The sequence below is a fragment of the Lithobates pipiens genome, unplaced genomic scaffold (assembly GCF_037356315.1).
Source record: "Lithobates pipiens isolate NorthernLeopardFrog02 unplaced genomic scaffold, aLitPip1_a1.2 Scaffold_18, whole genome shotgun sequence".
Lineage (NCBI taxonomy): Eukaryota > Metazoa > Chordata > Amphibia > Anura > Ranidae > Lithobates > Lithobates pipiens.
Window position 1 is genome coordinate 405763718 of NW_027507758.1, and position 25974 is coordinate 405789691.

Below are 25974 nucleotides of genomic sequence, written 5' to 3' on the forward strand. Positions count from 1 at the left end.
ACCAAGAACACTAGCTTCCTTGCCAGAAGGACTAAGAGAATATGCTGTAGAGGTTCAAATGGCTGTTTTTGTAACATTGACAAAACGAAAATTCAAGTCCCAAGGGTTCAAAGGTGATCTAACTGGCAGATTAATCCACTTCACCCCTTGCAAAAAACCCCGGACTAAAGAATGTGTAGCAAGCGGTCTTTGAAATAAGACCGATAAAGCTGAGACTTGGCATTTAATAGTACTCAAGGCAAACTTCATCTCTATCCTTAATTGTAGAAAGGCAAGCATTCTGCCTTTGATATACCTCTGAGGGTGCCAACCCTTGGATTCACACCAGGAAACCTAAGCCCTCCAGACTCTATAATATATAGTTCTGGAAGATGGCTTCCTTGCATTAGAGATAACTGACCCGGAAAGCCCACGTTTCTTCAGAATGTGGGTTTCAACAGCCAAGCTGTTAAATTTAACGTTCGTAAGGCAGGATGGAATATTGGCCCCTGTGAGAGCAGGTCTGCCCGTAGTGGAAGGGACTATGGATCCTCCACTGTCATCTTTACGTTTTCTGCATACCATGACCTTCTGGGCCATGCTGGTGCTACCAGAATTACCGCCTTTCTTTCCAGCTTGATTCTGCGAAGAAGTCGAGGTTCCACATGCGAGTGGATCCTTCGTTCTGGACACAAAGTTGACTAACTTCAAGTTAAATCTGGACGCAAGAAGATCTACGTCTGGAGTCCCCCATCTTTGGAAAAGAACCCAAAAAATGTCGGGGTGAAGAGACCATTCCCCTGGGAATAACTGTTGGTGACTCAGGTAGTGCGCCTGCCAATTCTCTACTCCCAGAATGAAGACTGCCAACAGGCACGGAACATTCCTTTCTGCCCAAGTTAGAATATCGTTTACCTCTGTCTGTGCTGCAAGACTCTTGGTACCCCCTTGGTGATTGATATAGGCCACCACTGTGGCATTGTCGGATTGGATCCTGACAGGACAATCCCCTAACCTGGAAGTCCAGGCCTTCAGAGCTAGACGCACTGCTCTAATCTCTAGGATATTGATGGGCAAGGCTCTTTCGGTTCTTGACCACTGTCCCTGGACAGTTATCTTCTCTAGTACTGCTCCCCAGCCTGAAAGGCTGGAGTCTGTCATTACCACTTTCCAGATAACTGGTCTGAAGGATTTTCCTTTCAGCAGATTCTGGGTTAGTAACCACCAATTGAGGCTTTGGGACACCCTTAAGGACAGCCACATTGCCAAGTCTAAAGCGTAGATCGTTTTGTTCCAAGCAGATAGAATACTGTTTTGCAACAGTCTCGAATGGAACTGTGCATAGGGAACTGCTTTGAATGAAGCCACCATCTTTCCCAACAACCTTATGCAAAGGCAAATGGAGGGATCTTCTTTCGACCTGACCATCTCTACCAACTCTCTTATGGAGTTGATTTTTGCCTGAGGTAAAAACACCTTTTTCTGGGCTGTACTCAAATACTCTAGCTTTTTTTGCGGTTTTAAGGAAGACTTCTCTAAGTTGAGGATTAAACCCAGACTTTTCAGGTAATTGGTTGTAATGCGTACACTTGGATCCAAACGAGCCATCGATTGGTCTATTCGCAATAGATCGTCTAGGTACACCAAGACTGTTATGCCCTGTGCCCTTAACCTTTCTAGAGGTGGGGGGCCAGTACTTTTGTGAACCCCCGGGGTGCTGCGGCTAGCCCGAAGGGCAAGGCTACAAACTGAAGGTGCTGCTGTTCTACTTCGAACTGCAGAAACCTTTGGTGAGCGGGAAATATAGGGACATGAAGATATGTATCCCTGATGTAGATAGACGCCAGAAGTTCTCCTCCATTTAGGATAGAAACTACTGACCCGATCGACTCCATGCAAAAGGACCGGATCTTCAGGAACTGATTTAAATTCTTTAGCTCTAGAATGGGTCTGACATCTCCATTCGGGTTTTGAAACCGTAAAGAGGTTTGAATAAAACCCCAAACCTTGCTCTTCTGTGGGGATCTGCATGATCACCCCCTGAGCTAGTAATCGGTCTAATGCCTGAAACAGAGATTGTCTTTTCCCTGGATCTTTGGGAACGTTTGATCTCAGAAAACGAGACAGCAGAAACTCCCGAAATTCTAGTTTGTATCCTAGAGACACCGTGAAGATGACCCATCTGTCTTGAATTTCCTCTTGCCAGATTTCTGAGCATTGCAGAAGCCTTCCTCCCACTCTGGCGAGGGGGGAGGCCCCTTCATAATCGTGCTTTAGTATTCTGCTTTGCAGATTTCCAGCCCCAGGTCTTCTTCTGTGCCTGGGCCCGACACTGAGGCTTTCCTCTAGAGTCTGAAAGTGGAGGCCTTTGCCACTGCCTAGAGGTGGATGCCTCTGGGGTAGGGCAAAGAGTTTAAATGAAGGACATTTATATTTATTGTATTGTATTATATTTTCTTTTGACTGGCAAAAGAGTACTCTTCCCACTAGAAATCGTTTGGATGTATTTGTCCAAATCCTCCCCAAATAGTCGATCACCATGAAAAGGGAAACTAGCCAGAAGCCTTTTGCAAGGTGCTTCAGCTGACCAATTTTTTAACCACAGGGTCCTAAACATGTGGACTAGCACAAGCGCAAGGCGGGACGCCTGGTGAACAGAATCTTTCATGGTGTCTATGGCAAAACATAGCTCCTTTGGTAGTTCGGCCAAATCGCAGGCCTGTTGTGCAGGGACCTCTTTAAGGGCCTGTCTAAACTGGTCCCTTAGGGACTGACAGATGCCTATTGCCGTAAATGCAGGCTGAGTAACGGCACCCGCTAAAGAAAAAGAGCATTTTAACAGAAATTCCAATCTCTTATCAGTTTGATCTTTAAGTATTTGTGCATTGTCTACTGGACAAAGTTAGGCTATTATTCACACTGGAAATCGCAGCGATAATCGCTGGTACCTTCTGGTACCATCTTTTGGTGAATTTCTCCTCTATGGGATAGAGTGCTATGAATCTCTTTGGAGGTAGAAAATGCTTATCTGGGTGATCCCATTCAGTATAAGCTTTTCTAATAATGCATGTACAGGAAACACATGAAAAGGCTGTGAAGGTTTTAAGGAACCTAAAGAAGAAACAGAACTATCAGTTGACTCTGCTAGAGGTAGCTTGAAAGATGCACAAACCATCTCTGTAAGCAATTGTATCAGCAATTTCTCAGATTGCAAGGCTGAAAAAGGTTCATCTACCATTATTTCCTCTGCAGAGGAGTAATCGGTTTGCCCTTCTTCGGGATCACCTGAGGGTAACCCCTCATCCTCTACCCACTGGTGCCTTGGTAATGAGTCTGAGGTGGGGGAGGGGATCTAACACGCTTTCTATCCTTTTGGATAGTGGATGCAATTAAAGTTGCTAATCTTCCTTCAAGGCCCTGCAGGACGGAGGAAAATGCATTTTCAGTCACGTATACAGGAGCTGAAATGTGAGAAGCACTTGCACCACTAATTGGTCCCAATGAATCACCCTGGCTTGCCATATCTGGTATCTCAGGAGAGGATGACAGTGTGGAGACACAACTGGTGTTCCCAGCACCTGAGGGTAGAATTATTGACCTATTTGGGGTGTCTTTTTTTGGGAGCCATAGTGCTGAGCACAAAAAAACCGAGGCACTAAGTAAATGCAAAACTCGCTGAGCAAAATAGTTTATCAAAATACAATGCTAATAAAGTTCAGCTTTTAGTTGTTATCAATGTTATTTCCTGTACTGGCAATGCCTGCATCCCTTATGTGCCCCGAGCACTCGTGTCCTGTGTGTCAGTTTCAGCTGTGAGCGTCTGCCTCCGTCCCCAGCGTGTGCTCCTTGTGTACTTGCATCCCCACACACGGCGCGGCGCCTTAGCCATGCCCGTAAGCCATGCACATAAGCCGTGCCACCCCCCTCTGTTTTTAATTAGCCTTAGTCCGCGTGGACGGCTGACATGCTCCTTGAGCGAGAGGGGAGGCAAGGGAGGGCAGGACGGTGGGAAGTTTTAAAAACCTTCTGAGGAAAACAGAAAATAAATTCTAAATGAAAAAGCTGCTGAGGATATAACAGTGGGCACTATGTACAGGAGAGGAGTGTGTCATCAGTTGGCAGTATGGAGACGAGTGTGGAGGGTATCACAGTGGGCAGTATGTACAGAAAAGGAATGTATGACAGTGAGCAGTATGCATAGGAGAGGAGTGTGGATAGTATGACAGAGGGCAGTATGTATAGGAGAGAAGTGTGGAGGGTATGACAGTGGGCACTATCTACAGGTGAGGAGGATGTAGGAATCTGGAAAGGAAAAATTTAAAGGTTTGTGGAAGGATGTTTAGGGACTGCGTAGTGGTTAAGCGGGCAATACATGAATTGAAATTAAGCCAATTAGGCAGAGACCAGCCATAGTCAATCTATGTATGGGCTAGCTGGTTGTACACAAGTCAATCTATTAATCGACTTGAGTACAATCAGCCTGCCAAGTTTTTTCCCAAAACAGTCAGTGTTGCCAGCTATAGTTAGCAACACTGATCATTGTATTCTGTGGCTTGGGAAGGCTCTCCACTGGCAGAACACAATAACACTGCAGGATTGATTCCCCCATCCACAGGTGAGGTGTGTGGTGACAGGCTGTAAGCAAGGATGGATCTATGTAGTGTAACTGGACTGTTGTGAATTTGAACCTTCTTGGCTCCCAATTTTGGCACTGCAATGTAATCAACAGCTGGGCTGTTCAGTAACAAATTCATTTGAACTGACCTATTCCTATTGCTATACTCACCTGAAAAACTGGTTCTGCAAAGCTTAATAGAAGGCGAGCATTTTTGGACCCCAAATACCGATTAACAAGTGACGTCCAACCAAATGAAAAGCGAAACATAATGTCTTCCTGGAAATCACAGCACAGCTTCTCACAATTCAGATTGTAGCTGAGGTCAAATTTCTTGCATGGCATCGATGTGCCATATTCCTTTTGAACAGCAGGTGGCAGCAACGGTTTTAAGTTTTCTGCAATTGGAAAACACATAGTTAAAGTAGAATTAAAGACAATACAATTATTATTATTATTATTATACAGGATTTATATAGCGCTAACAGTTTACGCAGTGCTTTACAATACTACTTTTTTTTTTTTTTTTTCCATTTTAGAAAGAATAAGGGAAGGTTATAACCCCTGTCAGTTTTTCTAGCCTGTCCAGGAAGCATAGTGGGTGGGGTTTTCTAAGGGTACCACACCAATTAATTTTCCTTTTACAAATGAGGCTTCAAGTGCTTTACAGACCAACAAAAAAATACTGCAGATTATATATGCTATAGCAGAAACATTTCATGAGATTGCAAGCAGAAGATAAACGTATAGGCTTAAAAAGAAACTAACTCCACTTTTGTGAGGAAAAACAAAATATATAATATATCCTTTTCAAACTGCAGTGCTGTAATTTTCTATAAAATGCAATGAAATAAATATAGCAACATGGAGGCCTTCTGTACAGAGATGTTATATTGGAACCAGCCCGCAGAAATGTAATTTCCCGCTTGTGTGGTTGGCTTGCTGATTTTCCCAGAAGTCGGCACCAAAATATGAATTCCCTGCAAAGGTAAAGCATAATGGACTACTATGCATCGCATAGTAGCCCATTATGTGTCACTTACCTGACACAGGAGCCAGTGAAGTCACCGCTGTCCCCTGTAGTCCCGGGACATGCGCCGTAGACAGTGGTGTCTGTCTTTCGGCAAATATGTCCTAAACCGTGTAGGTTTAGGAGATATTTCTTGGACCTACAGGTAAGCCATAATTTAGGCTTACCTGTAGGTCAAAGTTGGTTGTAAAGGTTTACAACTACTTTAATTCAGCTTTCCACTGTTAGACGTATGGAGTGGATATCAGACACTTTAAGGGGAATTTACTCAGATGTCTCAGAGCGAACCATTCTGGTCATGTGATTGGCTCTCAGCAGCACCTTCAGGGGAGAGGAGGGACAGGCAACAATAGATGCCCCATAGTAAGCTTATGGGTGATGTCCCCACCCAGGCATTCCATCCGTTGTCAGTGCTCTCTCCTCCCCCCTGAATCTGGCTGCTGGGGACATCACGTGACCAGAATGGATCACCAGTCAGCAGAGTTTGACAGGCGTCACAATCTGTGAATCTTACCTACTAAGATCAATGGGACCACAATACAACCACTAGTCAAACCTGATCTGCAGTTGTGGCGAGGTCCTACAACGTAAAACTGATATTCAATAATAATAAAAAAATAAATAAAAACACAGGGGGGAGCAGTATAATGCCCTCTGAAAAGAAATGAATCACTTTTCAGAGGGCATCAAGCATTACTGTCTGTCTGAAAGAGCCCCAAGTGAAAAATGTACCTTCACTTTCACAGTTGATTACTACCTTGCCAGTAATTAGGCTGACGGATCAGACTAAGGCCTGGTTCACACCTATGAAGTTTGCCTTTGATCCGTTTCTACAGTGCTTTTTGCACTCGCGTTTTTAATGCTATTTTTAAAGCTTTTTTTGGCCAATTTGCTGTTGGGCAGATTTAGAAAATGCAAAACGCGTCAATGCAAGAAAACAAAACGACATTCTTTTCTGCAGTGTCTCCATGGAAGTCTATTGAGCCAAAAGAAGCTTGAAAAGTCCATGACCCGTTCCAAATACGTAGTGGCTGAAAAAAAAGCATATATGTGGATGTGTCCCATAAGAAACCATGTTAAATGGACTGTAGGGCGTTTCTGAAAAAAAGCACCAAAAATCGCATAGGTGTGAACCATGCCTCAGGGTAGGTTCAGGTGATTCATATTTCAGTGGCCAGTGAAAAGCATGGCTAGACCCACAAAGACTTTTATTTTCCACACCCGAGTTGCAGGGTTACAGGGGCAGAAGTGGTCATCACACAACAGGTTTTATCAACTTCGCACATCTGATAGAAAAGCATGTATTGACTGGAGTTTTCTTCATAAATGCTGCAATGCCTGACTGATGAATGGCCTGTGAAAGGACACCGGATTACATCCACTACCTTTCAGCAGGTCCAGTTGAAACAGGATATGGATTAAAGGACAGACATTTCAAAATTTGAAGACATTATATTGAGCAGTATTAGGCCTCTTTCACACTGGGGCGGGAGGTGCGTCGGCGGTAAATCGCTGCTATATTTAGTGTCGCTTTACCGTCGGATTTGTGGCACTATTCGGCCGCTTGCGGCCACAAAATGGTTAAAAACAGAGGCGCTTTGGCAGCAGTATAGCCACGGTGCCCCGTGGATTTCAATGGGCAGGAGTAGTGCTTCTAGCAGGACTTTTTTTACCGTCCTGCTAGCACAATGCTCCAGTGTGAAAGCCCTCGGGGGTTTCACACTGGAGACACCGCAGCGGCTGTTTCAGGTCGGTTTGCAGGCGCTATTTTTAGTGCAATAGCGCCTGCAAAACGACCCAGTGTGAAAGGGGTGTTCACCAGGTGTCATTTCAGTGACTAGTGGCTGTTACCTATTATTTCCTCTTGTGCTTTCTGTATAGATGTATTCACTGCGGCAGAACAGCGATCAGCCAGCTTTCTCCCCATTCCCTTCTCTATGTGTGAATTCAACTCCTACAAGAACAAGAGCAAGCAGATATAGATATAACAGAAATGATCAATGTCCAACATAAACACAAATAGGAATATGCATTTTGTCAAACAACCCCACCTGCACTGCAGCTTCTAACTGATCATATGCAATGAAACATGTTTCACCAACACAAATTTTAGTCTCAAACTGTATGACAATGTTTAGCAACACTTTAATAACACTACATTCTCTCTACTACAGGTAAACCATGAGAGTCTGAGAAAACAATATCCAAATACAGTCAAAATAGTACAGAAATAGCTTGAAATATACAGCTTACGTTTTTATAATGCTTCAGGAACTGTAGTGATGGGTGAAAGTCACCATCAAACTTGTCTACCAGGGAGGAAAGATGGCAGATCTCATCCATCATGGCATTGGAAACCTGTCAACACAAAACAAGGGCTTACTCTTCCAGAAGACATCATGCATATACAGTTGTGCTCATAAGTTTATACACCCTGGCAGAATTTATGATTTCTTGGCCATGTTTCAAAGAATATGAACGATGACACATACTTTTTTCACTCATGGTTGGCTGAAGCCATCTATTATCAACTGTGTTTACTCTTTTTAAAATAATAAATCACAACAGAAAACTACCCAAATGACCCTGATCAAAAGTTTACATACCCCAGTTCTTAATACTGTGTATTGCCCCCTTTAACATCAATGACAGCTTGAAGTCTTTTGTGGTATTTGTAGATGAGGCTCTTTATCTTCTGATGGTAAAGCTGCCCATTCCTCTTGGCAAAAAGCCTCCAGTTCCTGTAAATTCTTGGGCTGCCTTGAGTGAACTGCACATTTGAGATCTCCCCAGAATGGCTCAATGATGTCGAGGTCAGGAGACTAAGATGGCCACTCCAGAACCTTCACTTTATTCTGCTGTAGCCAATGACAGGTCGATTTGGCCTTTCGTTTTCGATCATTGTCATGTTGGAATGTCCAAGTACATCCCATGCGCAGCTTCCTGGCTGATGAATGCAAACGTTCCTGCAGTATTTTTTGATAACATACTGCATTCATCTTGCCATCAATTTTGACCAAATTTTCTGTGCCTTTGTAGCTCACACATCTCTAAAACATCAGCGATCCACCTCCGTGTTTCACAGTAGGAATAGTGTACCTTTCATCAAAGGCTTTGTTGACTCCTCTCCAAATGTAGTGTTTATGGTTGTGGCCAAAAAGCTAAATTTTGGTCTCATCACTTCAAATGACTTTGTGCCAGAAGGTTTGAGGCTTTGTCTCTGTCCTGTTTGGCATATTGAAAGCGGGATACTTTGTGGCATTTGCGTAGTAATGGCTTCTGGCGACTCGACCATACAGCCCATCTTTCTTCTGCCTCTTTATTGTGCATCTTGAAACAGCCACACCATGTTTTCAGAGAGTCCTGTATTTCACCTGAAGTTATTTTTGGGGTTTTCTTTGCATCCCAAACAATTTTCCTGGCAGTTGTGGCTGAAATTTCAGTTGGTCTACCTGACCGTGGTTTGGTTTCAACAGAACCCCTCATTTTCCACTTCTTGATTAGAGTTTGAACACTGCTGATTGGCATTCTCAATTCCTTGGATATCATTTTATATTCCTTTCCTGTTTTATACAGTTCAACTACCTTTTCCCGCAGATCCATGCTTTCCGCATGACTCAGAATCCAGAAATGTCAGTGCAGCACTGGATGAAAGATGCAAGGGTCGGTCAGGAGTCCAGAAACTCATTGACCTTTTATACACACACACACAAAACACTAATTACAAGCAAACAGATCACAGGTGAGGATGGATACCTTTAATATCACCAGGGTATGTAAACTGTTGATCAGGGTCATTTAGGTAGTTTCTGTTGCGATTATGATTTAAAAAAAGAGTAAACCCAGCTGATTGATAATACAGGCCAATCAACTGAACAATAAACCAGTAAGTAAACACACTACTAACTAAATTGAAAAATATAAACATGATCCTGTGACTACTCTTACAGCAGAATATATTCCTCACCTGTGCGTTTACCACCTCTGCGGTGTGCATTATCCGCTTCCTGACATCCTCACTTAGGATCTGCATCTGACACTGGATAAACTCCAGCCTATCCATTCCAGACTCCCTGTCTTCTATTGCACCCATTCTGAAAATGCCCAAACAAACTAAGTAAATGGATGACAGTGGACAACACCACATCTTATTTATATACAAAACCATAAATCATAGTTGATGAACACAGAATATGCTATTGTAGTTATATATTCTAAAAATAAATAAAATAATTATGTTATGTTAATATATCCATCCACACAGAACACTGGGTTTATTGTTAAAATGTAAAAGAGGATATGTTAAATCAAAATATTATATGGTATTTATTAATGAATAGAGTGCATGCAATCCTACCTCTTATCAGCAGCCTTGATGTTTATGGAATCCATTATTGCTTTCACAGTATCTGTTATTTGTTTAGCTCTGATAGTGTGGTGTTCAAACTTTGTTTTCACTGCTGACTGCGAGATACACTCCTGTGGGGTCCAAGTCACAACACATTACTGTGATCCCCTCCAAACCAGCCAGGAATAACAAACGGGTAGATGGCACTGAGCAGCACCAGAGGAGAGGCCTTGCTGCAGCTCACGTAAAACGCAAATAAACATAAAATGATTAAAACTAAAATGTAGTATGGCATAATGCAGCAGCAGACCTACGTCCTCCCTACAGTCTGCATAGCACAGTAATGTGCACTGGTAATGTGAATAAAAACAAAACAAAAACAAGAGTGGAGAATGGTAGGCTACTACTGTGAGAGGAAGAAAGGAAGTAGTATGGGACAGATTCCAGCACATCAAGGCAATTAAAAGATGAATTATTGCCACATGTTCAAATAGATCTAAACAGAATGCAGAGCCCCGGACTGTGCTGACTTTTCAAAGTTTACAAAAATTGACCATTTGTCCATTTTTCGTCCAATCGTTTTTTTTTTAATGGAAGAATAATAGGGCTTTGATCTGTTCCAGAAAACATGGATGTTGATGGAAGCAGATGTAAAACGGATGATTATCATTTTTTTCATAGAGATGCATTGATGTCCATTTTTCATCTGTCAAGGTTTGTGCGAAAGGAACCATACATTAAGAGACCATGCCTAAATGCCTAAAACTAAAATGTTTCTTTGTATAGCCATCTTTAACTCTGTATTTGTACAGAACACTATGGCCTATACATAAATACATTTTCCGCTATTCTCCCTTATTGTTATTTCATTTGTATTTTACAAAATCAGAGATAAATGCAGTTTAAATGAGGACCACTGTAAACCCTGTGCCATATTTTATGTAATTCTGGTCATCAGGAATGGACTATGTGGATGTTCCACCTAAAGTAAAATTAAGGTAAACAGGTTTTTCAAACTAAGCGCATGCTAAAAAAATAAATAAATAAAAGAAGTTTACTTCAGTGAAAATCGCATACCAATCCACTACATCCATAAATATAGGCGCATTAAGCTATATGTAACTCTTGACATTTCTTGTGAAGGATGGAAAAATGGGCTTGGTCTGCATTCTGCCTTCCTGTTGATCAGTTTGGCAACACGTCACATTAAATGAACAATAGGAGGTGAGTGTTGTAGAACATGCATGGGGGGGGGGGGGGGGCTTGAGGAATAGCTGTAGAAGCTGATCCCACACAAGGTTAGCAAAAGCTTGTTTAGTTTTACCTAGAAAGATTATGCTCACTGGCAAGCAACAAAACTCAGCTAATTTTAGTAAGCTTTTTTGCCATTAAAGGGTCTAGATTTAAACAGTTGCATTGCCAAGGACAGTCTTGTTGTTCCTGAAAATAGACATACCTTTACGGCCATAGGTGGAAGACTGACATGTGTGTATCTATTGGGAGCTCATCACAGTTTTGCTACACTACACTGATGATGTACTTGTGGAATGAAGGCAAGTGAATTTCAAATTGAGGAGTTTTGGTCAAGAACAGTAATATCTTTTTGACATACATATCAAAAGAACAAATGGAGGATAGGATGGTATATATTTCTTTTCAAAGTTGGTCTATAAAGATTGTGGCAATGTCCTATGCTTTCTTATATTTATTGCTACAGTAGACACCAGAGATTTTAATAGGTGTGGTAGATATGGGTTCAGGGTCAGATTAGTATTAGATATATTTCTGCTTATAAAGAAATTTTTGTTTAAAGCTGAACTCTGGGGAAAATTTGTCTTTTCAGTGGTACTTCTCCCCACATTGCAAGTGTTAAGTATAAATTCACCTTTAGTAACGTTACATGCATATTTATGGATTTCCTCTCCCATCACTCACACAGTTGCGTCATTCAATCACAGCAATCTATAAATGAACGAACTACAAGTCCCACCTTCCACCATGGCAGACTGCTTGTAATTCTCAATGAACTACCAGCACCCTGATAGTTCACTGACAATTCCTGCAGCTGACTAACTGCCTGCAAGTATGGAGGTAAGGGCAGACAGTGTCTGCAGGAGCCTGGCATTGCACCCGTAAACCACTGATCGTTGGTGCAATGCTTTGCAGACTGAGTTAACCACTTATGCACCGCCTCACGCTGATGTACATCAGCAGAATGCCATGGCTGGGCACAAGCATGTACCTGTACGTTGCTTTTTAAGTGCCCAACCGTGGGTCAGGAGCGCGCCGGCAGCGGCGTGCTCCCGACCTGCTCCTGAGCTCCGTAACCGTGGCCGCGGGACCAGCAGAACCGATCGCCGCTACTGTCCCGTGATCGGGTCACAGAGCTGAAGAACGAGGAGAGGTCTGTGTAAACAAACCTCTCTGCTTACCTGTGTGGCTGTCACCGATCATCTCTTCCCTTTTATAGGGAAGGACGATCAGTGACGTCACATGCCATGCCATGCCCCCCTACAATAAAAAAAAAAAAAAAAAAAAACACATAACGTCATACATATCACTACACTGCTCCCTAGTGGTTAACTCCTTCACTGCCAGTGTCATTTACACAGGAATCGGATATCCGATGTGTCTGCTATAATGTCACAGTCACAATAAAAAAAAATCGCTGATCGCTGCCATTACTAGTAAAACAAATAAAATAATAAAAATGCTATAAAACGATCCCCTATTTTGTTAACGCTATAACTTTTGCGCAAACCAATCAATAATTGCTAATTGTGTTTTTTTTATAACCAAAAATATGTAGAAGAATACGTATCGGCCTAAAAACTGGAGGAAAAAAAATGTTTATTTATATATTTTTTGGGGATATTATAGCAAAAAGTAAAAAATATTGTATTTTTTTCAAAATTGTCGCTCTATTTTGTTTATAGCGCAAAAAATAAAAACCCCAGAGGTGATCAAATACCACCAAAAGAAAGCTCTATTTGTGGGGAAAAAAGGACGCCAATTTTGTTTGGGAGCCACGTCGCACGGCTGTGCAATTGTCAGTTAAAGTGACGCAGTGCCGAACCGCAAAAAGTGGCTTGGTCCTTTGGCTGCAAATTGGTCCAGGGCTTAAGTGGTTAAAAAATAAATGCACATTTTTTTTTACGTGTAAAATCATGTGCATTATTTTACTAAACATGAACGTAGCCTTAAAATGCTCATTTTTGTCAAGGGGAACAAGTAACAATCTTATCTTGCTCTGCAGGCTTCCTCCCGGTCGCATGACTTCTCTTTACCACTTAATCAGTCAAAAGCAGTCTGACATCACATCATACAATACAAGACTAGTAGTCCTGCATTGTATGTGAGGATGCCAAGGGTCCACCCTCAGCCCATTAGAGAGAGAAGTCCACCAGCTGCCGGAGAAGGGAGGGACAAGGCAAGTATAGTTGCTTTTTCTGTCCCTTGGACAAAATTTGTATTAAACCCTTCTAGTGAACAGGAGGTCCCACTGTAAGGGTTATTTATGTCTCCCTAGAGAGATTTATGTGAGAGATGCCTTAAAACAACTTTTTCTTTTTGATATTTACATTTGCTATCAGCTAACTGCATCTCTGAATCTTTGTTTTCTCTGAAGGTAACCTTCTTGCACAACACACTTGGTCTGAATTACCTATGTTTGTCATAAGTTTATGCTAAAAGTGGAAATCCCTTTAAAATAAAAGCAGAAATCTAGATTAATGAAGGGTAACATTTAAAAATGAAAAGTTAAAGTAAAAGACATGAAAAGGAAAAAAAGCACAGAAAAAGCAAGGAATTATTGTTCCCCAAAGAAGTGAATCTAGAGGTCAGCAATGACGAACAAGAGCTTGGAAAGTGACCGCACACTGTGGGAGCTAGATTAGAAAGCAGCAGACATGGAGATGGGACTAAAAGAGGAGAGAGGTTAGTAACTGCATAGCAGGGAAAGTCACAAGTTAGGAGAACCGTCTACATTTTTTGCACAAAACATCGCACATAGGAGGAAATCTATATTTCATAGAAGGAAGAGGAAATTATACATTTTATAAATTACCAGCACTGCACAATGACCAATATATAAAGTCCAATAACTTTTTTGTTAAAGTGTTTTCACTAGATTTGGCATTTTCCAACATTTGAGTAACTTACAAATCATTTGCACATTTTATCTTTCTTGCTTTTCAATACTGTATTTTTTTTTAATGGAATGCTTTATTCTGAAAATTTTCCCCCAAAATGTAGCTTTTCAATATGTCTGTCAGAGTTTGTCCTCCACTCTAACCAAAATGTTCAATGGGGGAGGAACGACTCCTAAAGCTGATCTCCATGTTTTGGCATAGGTTAAATTGTTTGTTTGGACCAGGCTAGAGATCAGGTTTAAGTAAATATTTAAATTATTTTTTTTAGGCTGCAAAATGTATCCAACCCCACAGATGCTTTATAAATAGGACAGATTTCATTCTATGGGTCATGTGACTAAAGCAGGATTTTGTGAAATATGGCACTACCTGGTTATCTTAAAGCGGAGGTCCACCCTAAAATGGACCTCCGCTCATCGGAATCCCCCCACCCTCCGGCGCCACAATCGGCACCTTTCAGGGGGGAGGGGGGTGCAGTTACCTGGATAATCCAGGTAACTGCACCCACTTCCGGGCTAGCTCTCTGCGGAACGGGGCATACGTTACGCCCCGTTCCGCAAGCGCCCGCCCCCTTCAGCAAGTCCCCCTCTGCCTGCTGGGAAACACACAGCTCCCAGAGGCAGCGGGGACCGTCCGGATTGCGCCGCGCGGCTCGCGCATGCGCAGTAGGGAACCGGGAAATGAAGCCGAAAGGCTCCATTTCCTGATTCCCATACCCAAGATGGCGGCGGGACCCGGCAGCCGAGCGAGCGATCGGCTTCGGGTGCCGACATCGCGGGCGCGCTGGACAGGTAAGTGTCACTATTTAAAAGTCAGCAGCTGCAGTATTTGTAGCTGCTGGCTTTTAAAAAAAAAAAAAAAAAAAACGCGGAGTCCCGGTGGACTCCCGCTTTAAAGCTCAAATGTAATCTTAAAAAAAAAAAAAGAAAAAAAAAAGAAGAAGAATGAAATTAATTGCTGACTATAGTCAAAAGTAAAAATAAAGCAGGGAGTTGGGCAGCTGTTATATTTTATAACGCATTCATTAAACAGTTGTGGGGGAACTACTGAAAACATTTGCGTTTACTCAACATTTTCTCAATAGTCACCTTCACCAAGTGGCCGTGGCTGCTGGAAGTATTGTAACCCCACACATTTAACTTTTAATGAAAACTTTGTCGTTTAATAAAACTAGTGCAGTGCACCAGTCCTGCAAATTAATATGCAAGCTTCTTACCAGCAGTTTATCTGGAAGCCCCATCATTATGTTAGATAGATATGATTTTATAATATACAGGTCTACTAGGACGTGCACAGATGACAAAAACACCATGAAAACATTTACCCATGTCATCCTAAATGGCCGATTCAGCCTGAAGAAGAACCCTGTCTTGCAGGTGTGAAACTCACATGTACAATGCATCTGGAAAATACTCACAGCGCTTCACTATTTCCATATTTTATGTTTCAGCCTTATTCCAAAATTGATTAATTTCATTAATTTTCCTCAAAATCCTACAAACCATACCCCATGATGACAACTTCTTTGCAAATTTATAAATAAAAAAAAAATGGTATGTACATAAAGTATTCACAGCCTTTGCCATGACACTCAAAATTGGGCTTGGGTGCATCCTGTTTCCAATGAGGTTTCTACAACTTGATTGGAGTCCACCTGTGGTAAATTCAGTTGATTGGACAGGATTTGGAAAGGTACACACCTGTCTATATAAAAGATCCCACAGTATGTCAGAGCACAAACCAAGCCATGAAGTTCAAGAAATTGTCTGTAGACCTCAGAGACAAGAATGTATTGAGGCACAGATCTGAGGAAGGGTACAGAAAACATTCTGCAGCATTTAAGGTCCAAATTAGCACAGTGGCCTCCATCATCCCTAAGTAGAAGAAGTTTGGAACCACCAGGACTCTTCCTAGAGCGGGCCATCCAGCCAAACTAAGCAATCAGGGAGAAGGGCCTTAGACGGGGAGGTGACCAAGAACTCAATGGTCACTCTGACAGAGCTCCAGCGTATAGCTGTGGAGAGAGGAGAACCTTCCAGAAGAACAACCACCTCTGCAGCACTCCACCAAGCAGGCTGTATGGTAGAGTGGCCAGACAGAAGCCACTCCTCAGTAAAAGGCACATGTCATGGCAAACATCCTGTCTGGATGAAACCAGGCACTGCTCATCACCTGGCCAATACCATCCCTACAGTGAAGCATGGTGGTGGCAGCATCATGCTGTGGGGATGTTTTTCAGCGGTAGGAACTTGGAAACTAGTCAGGATCCAGGGAAAGATGAATGCAGCAATGTACAGAGACATCCTTGATGAAAAGCTGCTCCAGAGCACTCTGGACCTCAGACTGAGGCGAAGGTTCATCTTCCCACAGGACAACAACCCTAAGCACACAGCCAAGATAACAAAGGAGTGGCTATGGGACAACTCTGAATGTCCAAGAGTGGCCCAGCCAGAGCCCAGACTTGAACCCGATTGAACATCTCTGGAGAGATCTGAAAATGGCTGTGCACCGACGCTCCCCATCCAACCTGATGGAGCTTGAGAGGTCCTGCAAAGAAGAATGGGAGAAACTGCCCAAAAACAGGTGTGCCAAGCTTGTAGCTTCACACTCGAAAAACGTGAGGCTGTAATTGGTGCCAAAGGTGCTTCAACAAAGTATTGGGCAAAGGCTGTGAATACTTCTGTACATGGGATTTAATTTAGTTTTAATATTTATTTTTTAATAAATTTGCAAAGATTTCAAACAAACTTTTTTCCCGTTGTTTGTAGAATTTTGAGGAAAATAATTAATTTAATCCATTTCGGAATAAGGCTGTAACTAAAATGTGGAAAAAGCGCTGTGAATACTTTCCGGATGCACTGTAAACAGCCCTTTCATCATGTGAGGCAAGTTGGGATTGCTGTGGCAGGAGTGCCAACAAGGTGGGGACAGAGTTGTGTAAAACAGATGTTTAATCCCTTTATTGGATATTGTCTTACACTACAAAAATTCCTAAAGCATATGCATGTTGGTTAGGATCCTGTAACGCTTTGTAAAAGATTGTAGTTGACAAACCTAGGGTGATGGGAAAAAAAAACTATTTTACAGTAAACCTGTACTCCATTTTAAACCTTTAAAAGTAAAATCCCTGCCTCTAGGTAGACACCACAAGGTGCATACTATTCATGTTATTATCAATCAAGTTTCCTCAGTGCCCCTCCCAATTTATGTCTACTGCAATGCAAATATCCAATGACTACCTTAGTGAGTCTTGAAGTCAGGACCCAGTGAAATAATAATCACAGGAAAGCACAGATTGGGCTTGTTTTCTATATGGCAAATTTTAAGAGTTTAAAATGAAGTACGGGTTTGCTTCTGCCATACATTTAGCTGAAGCCTACAATAAGCAGGTAGATATCACTGTACCTCAAACAACTTCTCGAACCTTTGAAATTCCAGAAACCTGGTCTGAAATCCTTCAGCAAGAGCGCCACCTTTTAAACAACAGAAAACATTGCAAATGCAACACATGCAATAATGTTTATATATAACAGGAAGTGATACATGGCAATACATGTTAATGAGAGTATAATTACAGAGATTCTCCAGGAAAAACAGAAAAATTCTTTCTACCCTCTCAAGTGGGCTGTTACGGCAATAAAGTCACATTTGCAATCGGTTCACAAGCAAGAAACTGCCAGCAACAGAATTGCTAGAAAATGCAGGGATAATAATCAACCGCTTTCTACAAACCCAATAGAAAAGCAGGAAGCTGAACACCAATTACATCAGGTCACATCCAGCATTATTAAACCCAGACACTGCACACTGTAGCCCTACCTTGGACTGCTCCTCTGTAAAATGTCCCCCAATACAGGCTTGATCACATAGTTTTCTATGTGTTGCTCTCTATCTGGGTTTGATAGTGAGGTGGCTATTCCTCACTGTCAAAAATGCTTCAAAATGTAAGCAGATGGCAAGAAAGCAACTTGTCACTCGTACAGCCGGCAAGGGAGCGATACGTGCAAGCAGGGGAGTGTTCCACTGCCTGCATGCATGCATGTATCCTCGAAAGCGATCCTGCCACTAAAGAGTTATTGCTAGTGACAGAATTGCTGGTTTGTTGCAAGTGGGACATTAGCCTTATTTCTACAGGAGAGGTGAGAACTGTCTAAAGCCTCAGCCCTTTTCCTGAGTTTAGAGGACACTGTCATAGTGACTTAGGGACCTGTATGGCCATACACAACAGCACTTGCTGAACGAGTAGTCTTGTCCAAGCATGGCTGTTCTCCAATAAGGTCTGACACTCTTGCCAAAACAGAATATAAAAAGGAAAAATTTTCACAAATAATTGCAGCGGTTTCACCTACCAGCCTCGGGCATTCCTTGTGCCTTGTGCATTCTGGCATTAAGAACTTCTTTGGCAGAAACAAAAAATATGCGGTTTTGTGCTTCCAAACGATCTACAACCTTGAGCTCATCCACCAGGAAAGACTGACATCGCTCAGTATGTTGTTTCCGTACCTGTACATGGAGATATAAATGACTGATTTGATATATTACAATATATCATTAGGAAATTATTTTTAATCAAAAGGCAACAAAAAGTACAAGCTGGTTTAAAAAAGCAACACATTTTCTTTGGTAAAGCATGAAATTATACACACTCATCTGCCATTTTATTAGGTACACCTGTTCAATTGCTTGGCAACACATTTTGCTAATCAGCCAATCACATGGCAGCAACTCAATTCCTTTAGGCATCTACATGTGGTGAAAATGACTTGCTGAAGTTCAAACAGAGCATCAGTATGGGGAAGAAAAGGGGATTTAAGTGACTTTGAAGGTGGCATGGTTATTGGTGCTAGACAGGCTGCTCTGAGCATTTCAAAAATGGCTGATCTACTGGGATTTTCACACACAACCATCTTTACAGAGAAAGGCCCGATAAAGAGAAAATAGCCAATAAGTGGCAGTTGTGTGGACACAAAATGCCTTGGTAATGTCAGAGGAGAATGGGCAGACTGGTTCAAGATGATAGAAAGGCAACAGTAACGCAAATAACCACGCTTTACAACCAAGTATGCAGAATACCATCTCTGAATGCACAACACATCGAACCTTGAAGCATATGGGCTACAGCAGCAGAAGACCACACCAGGTGCCACTCCTGTTCCGCTAAGAACAGAAAAGTGAGGCTACAATTCGCACAGGCTCACCAAAATTGGACAACATAAGATGGGAAAAACGTTGCCTGGTCTGAGGAGTCTCGATTTCAGCTGCAACATTCAGATGGTAGGGTTAGAATTTGGTGTAAAAAAACCTGAAAGCATGGATCCATCCTGCCTTGTAACAACAGTTCAGGCTGGTGGTGGTGGAGTAATGGTGTGGAGGATATTTTCATGGCACACTTTGGGCCCCTTAGTACCAACTGAGCATCGTATTGTTGCTGACCATGTCCATCCCTTTATGACTACAGTGTAACCATCTTCTGATGGATACTTTAAGTAGGATAATGTCACAAATCTCAAAACATCTCAAACTGGTTTCATGAACATGACAATGAGTTCACTGTACTCCACTGGCCTCCACAGTCACCAGACCTCAATCCAATAGAATCCATCCCAAGCACCTTTGGAATGTTGCTGAAAGGAAGATTTGCATTATGGATGTGCAGTTGACAAATCTACAGCAACTGCGTGATTCTATCATTACAATATGGACCAAAATCTCTGGGGAATGTTTCCAACAACTTGCTAAATCTATACCACGAAGAATTAGGGCAGTTCAGAAGGCAAAAGGGGTCCAACTCGGTACTAGCAAGGTGTACCTAATAAAATGGCCGGTAAGTGTATATTATACATATATACATACATACAGATTATTAATGTCTGAATTAGGATGGTTTTTCACAAATTAAGTAAAGGCGTGTTCTCAATTTCAAGGTGGACAAGATAAACAAGGGTGTACTTACATCTTCCATGGACTCCGGTTCGGATACAGATGCATCCCACCGATTATTTAAAATAAAAATATTGGGCTTCGAAAGCCTTTCATTTACTTTATGGAAAAAGTGTTTTTCCTAAAATAATGAAGAGAAAAAAAAAAAAAACATTAACCGACTGTCAATCTTTATCACTGATGTAGTTGTAAATTTACAGTACATAGCAACTCAACTCTGACAGAGCTCATATTCTAACAGCAAACGTCATCTGTGTAAATTGCAGTTACCTAAAGTCCTGCTTTATAGAAAAAAAAACGAAAGTTACCGTGTTCATAAGCGTGGATTCAGAGTTGGCCACCAAGACAAAAACATCAGCATCCAAGCAGAATTTATCAATCCAGCTGTCTAGTTCAGTGGTCACATCTGTTCCTGGACTGCACAAGTAAAAAAAAAAAAAAAAACACAATGTTTTTTGACAACATCTAGGTATCTTATAAAAAAGTATTTCTTTGAAAATGATTAACTATCATACAAAAACACATCAACATCATCTGGGCTCTCATCGTGGAGGTCAACATTTAGCAAAAAGGACATAGAGCTTCTAGAAGCTCTCATTTTGGAACCACATATTAACTGAAGAAAAAGCCCATTTAATTTCAGTTTGTACCTGAAGGGAAGGAGATACAATTTACATTATTCAGCATTCACAGGACCCTGCAGGCTCCACATAACATGGATACTTCTAGAAGAACACCAATTTGTTCCTTTGTTAAAAGGAGAAGTATGGTGAAAGCCTTTCTTTGGTCACACTTCTCCTATGGGTCAAAAGAGTGTAGTTCATTCTGCACTCCTGTGACTTGTTTTCAGCCGACATCAAGCTTGTTGGCCGATGTCACTCAGCCGGTCCAGGCTAAGGAAAGATTCCGACTATATGGTCAGAATTCACCCAGATGCCTGCATTAACACCTAGCTCAGCCTCTCAGTATTCTGCTGAGATCCTGAGCTAGCCCCTCCCACCCCCTGCACAGCCCAGTGCTCTGGTGAGTGCTGGAGTGGAGAGCAGAAAACCGCTGACTGACAATCACAGCTTTCTGCTCAGAGCAGAGGGAGAGAATTGAGAGATCAGCAGTGTTTGACCTAGAGGAGTATAAATGTTTGTTTTTATACTCTTGAACTGCTCTTTTAAGCTATTGGTATTGGTAGAAGCAGAGCAATCTGTACATACCACAGCACCAAGGAAGTAGCTAGTGGTGGGAATTAGGGCTTAGCTGTTGACATTATACAAAATTAAAACATGCATACCAATAACAGCACTACTGCACTGTTGAGTTAGGAAACACTATATTTAAACAACTTTACAAAGATATAAATCTTTTAAACCCTGGGTGTATCAAGTGACCTTTTATATGAACGTTTAACCATGGACTTTGGTGTATCTTCTATGTACCACAGTATTTTAATAGTTTCGCACATGCCTGTAAATGCTATCCCCAACTCTAGTATCTTGTGTATGCAAGAACTGTTTGGGTTTACAATTGTTTAAAAAAAAAAAAAAAAAAAAAAAAAGTAACTTCACGATACATGGCACACATTGCAGAAAGAAAAATACAATGTATACATAGTAAAATTAGGAAAAATGTAAACCGCGCTAGGAAAAATAATAATGTGAAATTAACAAACTAACAAAATAGGCTGCAGCAATAAATGTGATATGGCACCCAACAGTAATAAAGTATATACAAAGCCGCGCCAACCCTCCACTACATATAATATAAAAATAAGATTAAACAAATAAATAAAATAAAATATGAAAATAAATACTGATACAATTATGCAAAAAGACCTCAAATAATGTGTAGATGACCAAAAAAGTCAAACATGGCATTAAAGTGAAAAAAGTCCAATTAAAGAAAAGTTCATAAGTGAATCCAAATGACGGACGTAAGTGTTCTTAAATGACAACACCACAGTAGTTCAACACTTTCCAAGGCGCGTGAGATACCCGTCACCATATGTTGAATGCGCTTACCAGAAAATATATGGAATGAAGCATATACAAATGATAAGTGGATGACATCCAGGTTAACCTTCCTCAGCTGGGTCAGCACTCCATCTCTTAGCGGTGTTTCCAAGATAATAGTCTGTTCAGTGGTCTCGATATGAAGCACTCAGAGACCCCCAGAAAAGAAAGGGACTGACATAGCGTAATAACGTAGGAACAGTTTAATAAATAAAAGTAATGCACTTACAAGTACGTAGATAAAATACAGCATATAGAAGCAATGTAAAAAGCCGGCCGGCAAACAGGAGCCCGTCCTCCTCTCCTACAACGTGGTGGCGTCACTGCGTGCCTTCCCAGACGCGTTTCGTCATACCTGACGTTGTCAATGGGGAACGGGCAGCGCAGTGACGCTCCGCCTAATAAAGCTAACGAAGGGAACCAAGCCTCGTATTGAAATACGAGGCTCAGTAACGCTCCGCCTAATAGAACTAACGAAGGGAACCAAGCCTCATTTTGAGATGCAAGACTTAGTCAACATACGCCATTACGGAAAATGGCAAATAACCCCAATACGAGCGCTATCTATCCAGAATTGAAATATTATAGTAACCCGTAACGAACACACTTAACGTCTGTTAAATAGAACATCATAGATGAAAATCACATCCAACAGAAATATTGTGTGTTTAAAAAGAAAAGAAACATTAAAAAGTAAATAAATAAATGTGCTCGTGTAACACGAATAGAAAGTTGGCAATATCTAAATCGCGTAACACTTCATTATCGCATATCCCTCCGTGAAACACGAACGAAAAAATCAGTTAAATCGTGAAACGAAGGAATAACATCCAGTCCTTCTAACTGGATTGGCGCGAAAAAGACGTCTGCATATATGGTGTCGTATGCCAAATAGTATGCTGACAGTATGAAGAAATCGCATACCCTTCGCAATACACGAATAGAGATAGAAAATCAAAAGAAAATAAGTAAATACAAAAGGATTATTGGAGAAAATTATTTCACACAAATCCATGGGTATAGTGTTTATCTAAATAGAAAAGACAAATGAAATAGATGTTAATAAAGAATATATATATATATATATATATATATATATATATATATATATATATATATATATATATATATATATATATATATATATATATATATATATATACTATGGAGTAGTCAATGCGCATAGATCCAACCGTAAATAATACGAGTTGGATACCCGCACATGGGCCAAACCCCAGAACAACATAAAAATAAGATTAAAAATAAAAATAAAAATAGCCTAATCTGTACGATCAATGGATCGTCTATAATAAAAGGATCCATATATAAAAAAAATAATACATATACCTAAAATGTATATCCAGAAATGGCGCACATATCTAGAATCTATGGACCAGTCTAGCATCTCACAACAGGCAAGGCCAAAAAGATATTGTATATAAAAAACTAGTATAACATTCGAAGTACAAAAAATACATAAATTAAATGTATAAAAAATATATATGAATAAAGAATCTAAACCAAACAGATAAAAAGAGAGGTTTAACTAAGAGTTATCAATGAAGGCGTTGACATCGGTGTCGATATTAAGCCCAAAAGGGGTTTTGAGACGGTGGACCCAAGACATTTCCAGTTTAGAAATTTCTCTTACTAAAGAGCTGCCCCGCCAGTGAGGCTTATATTTATCAATCCCCAAGAAAAGGGTCTTAGAGGGGTCTTTACTATGAAATTTCAAATAGTGTTTGGACACAGAGTGGTTGGGGAAACCAATGATAATATTACTTATATGTTCATTGAGTCTCACCTGTAGGGGGCGCTTTGTGCGTCCCACATATTGCAGCCCACAAGGGCACTGCAACATGTACACCACTCCCACGGTGGCACATGTGATGCATGGTTTAATGCTATGGTTTAATCCAGTAGCTGTACTGCGAAAAGTGGTGGTCCGTCTCTGAACACAAGAATTCAAGGAACAGACCCTACACTTACCACATTTGTAAAATCCTGTGAGCTGGTCAAAAAAAACCCTACCTCTAGCTGGAGGGTCTATGACATTTGGTGCCAAACGATGACGGACTGACGATGCTCCTCTAAACACTATTTGGGGCCTCTCACTAACCACATTTTTTAAGGTAGCATCCCTGCTAACAATGTGCCAGTGTTTGTTTATCAATCTCTTTATGCTCTTCTGTTGGAAAGAGTAAGTGGTAATAAAGGGGACTTTTCCTTGAGTGTCATTAACACGTGGGCCCCTTTCGACCAACAAATCGGCACGGTGAATATTGGTCACTTCATTAAGAGTCTTAATTAAGAAATCTTGTTGATATCCTTTTTCTAAAAATCTGGAGGTGAGAACTTCGGCCTGTGCCAAAAATTCCTCAACTTCAGAGCAGTTGCGCCTCAATCGGATGTATTGACTTTTGGGAACTGATCGAAGCCAGGGGACATGATGGCAACTATCAGTCGGGATGAAAGAGTTCCGATCAGTGTCTTTAAAGAACGTTGAGGTGACAAAACGATCTTTTTTTTATAACAATATTAAGATCTAAAAAATTTATTTTCACCTGACTTATCTCATAACTGAGATGTATGCCCCTTTCGTTATCATTCAAGGAATCCATAAAGTGTCTCAAATCTCACTCATGGCCATCCCAGAGAAGGAGGATGTCATCTATATACCTAGCCCACAAAACAATCTGAGGTATATCGTGGGCATAGATGACATCCTCCTCCCACCTGGCCATAAAGAGATTAGCCAGGCTGGGGGCATACTTTGCCCCCATAGCAACTCCCATTGTCTGTCTGTAGTAATTTGTCTTTTCTATTTAGATAAACACTATACCCATGGATTTGTGTGAAATAATTTTCTCCAATAATCCTTTTGTATTTACTTATTTTCTTTTGATTTTCTATCTCTATTCGTGTATTGCGAAGGGTATGCGATTTCTTCATACTGTCAGCATACTATTTGGCATACGACACCATATATGCAGACGTCTTTTTCGCGCCAATCCCGTTAGAAGGACTGGATGTTATTCCTTCGTTTCACGATTTAACTGATTTTTTCGTTTGTGTTTCACGGAGGGATATGCGATAATGAAGTGTTACGCGATTTAGATATTGCCAACTTTCTATTCGTGTTACACGAGCACATTTATTTATTTACTTTTTAATGTTTCTTTTCTTTTTAAACACACAATATTTCTGTTGGATGTGATTTTCATCTATGATGTTCTATTTAACAGACGTTAAGTGTGTTCGTTACGGGTTACTATAATATTTCAATTCTGGATAGATAGCGCTCGTATTGGGGTTATTTGCCATTTTCCGTAATGGCGTATGTTGACTAAGTCTTGCATCTCAAAACGAGGCTTGGTTCCCTTCGTTAGTTCTATTAGGCGGAGCGTTACTGAGCCTCGTATTTCAATACGAGGCTTGGTTACCTTCGTTAGCTTTATTAGGCGGAGCGTCACTGCGCTGCCCGTTCCCCATTGACAACGTCAGGTATGACGAAACGCATCTGGGAAGGCACGCAGTGACGCCACCACGTTGTAGGAGAGGAGGACGGGCTCCTGTTTGCCGGCCGGCTTTTTACATTGCTTCTATATGCTGTATTTTATCTACGTACTTGTAAGTGCATTACTTTTATTTATTAAACTGTTCCTACGTTATTACGCTATGTCAGTCCCTTTCTTCTGGGGGTCTCTGAGTGCTTCATATCGAGACCACTGAACAGACTATTATCTTGGAAACATCGCTAAGAGATGGAGTGCTGACCCAGCTGAGGAAGGTTAACCTGGATGTCATCCACTTATCATTTGTATATGCTTCATTCCATATATTTTCTGGTAAGCGCATTCAACATATGGTGACGGGTATCTCACGCGCCTTGGAAAGTGTTGAACCAC

General features: G+C 41.2%; 1 protein-coding gene across 2 annotated transcripts in view; it reads right to left on the reverse strand.

The window, feature by feature from the left end:
- The window catches only part of MFN1 (mitofusin 1), a 64498-nt gene that overhangs the window by 20085 nt on the left and 18439 nt on the right, over positions 1–25974 (reverse strand). For both annotated transcript variants that reach the window (XM_077487928.1, XM_077487929.1), the window contains exons 6-14: positions 20372–20480; positions 20077–20184; positions 18473–18626; positions 17529–17596; positions 9982–10103; positions 9592–9718; positions 7878–7982; positions 7476–7578; positions 4766–4992 (exon numbers count right to left, since the gene is read on the reverse strand). In XM_077487928.1, coding sequence (XP_077344054.1) covers positions 4766–4992; positions 7476–7578; positions 7878–7982; positions 9592–9718; positions 9982–10103; positions 17529–17596; positions 18473–18626; positions 20077–20184; positions 20372–20480 — 1123 coding nt within the window. The remainder of the gene's footprint in view (positions 1–4765; positions 4993–7475; positions 7579–7877; positions 7983–9591; positions 9719–9981; positions 10104–17528; positions 17597–18472; positions 18627–20076; positions 20185–20371; positions 20481–25974) is intronic.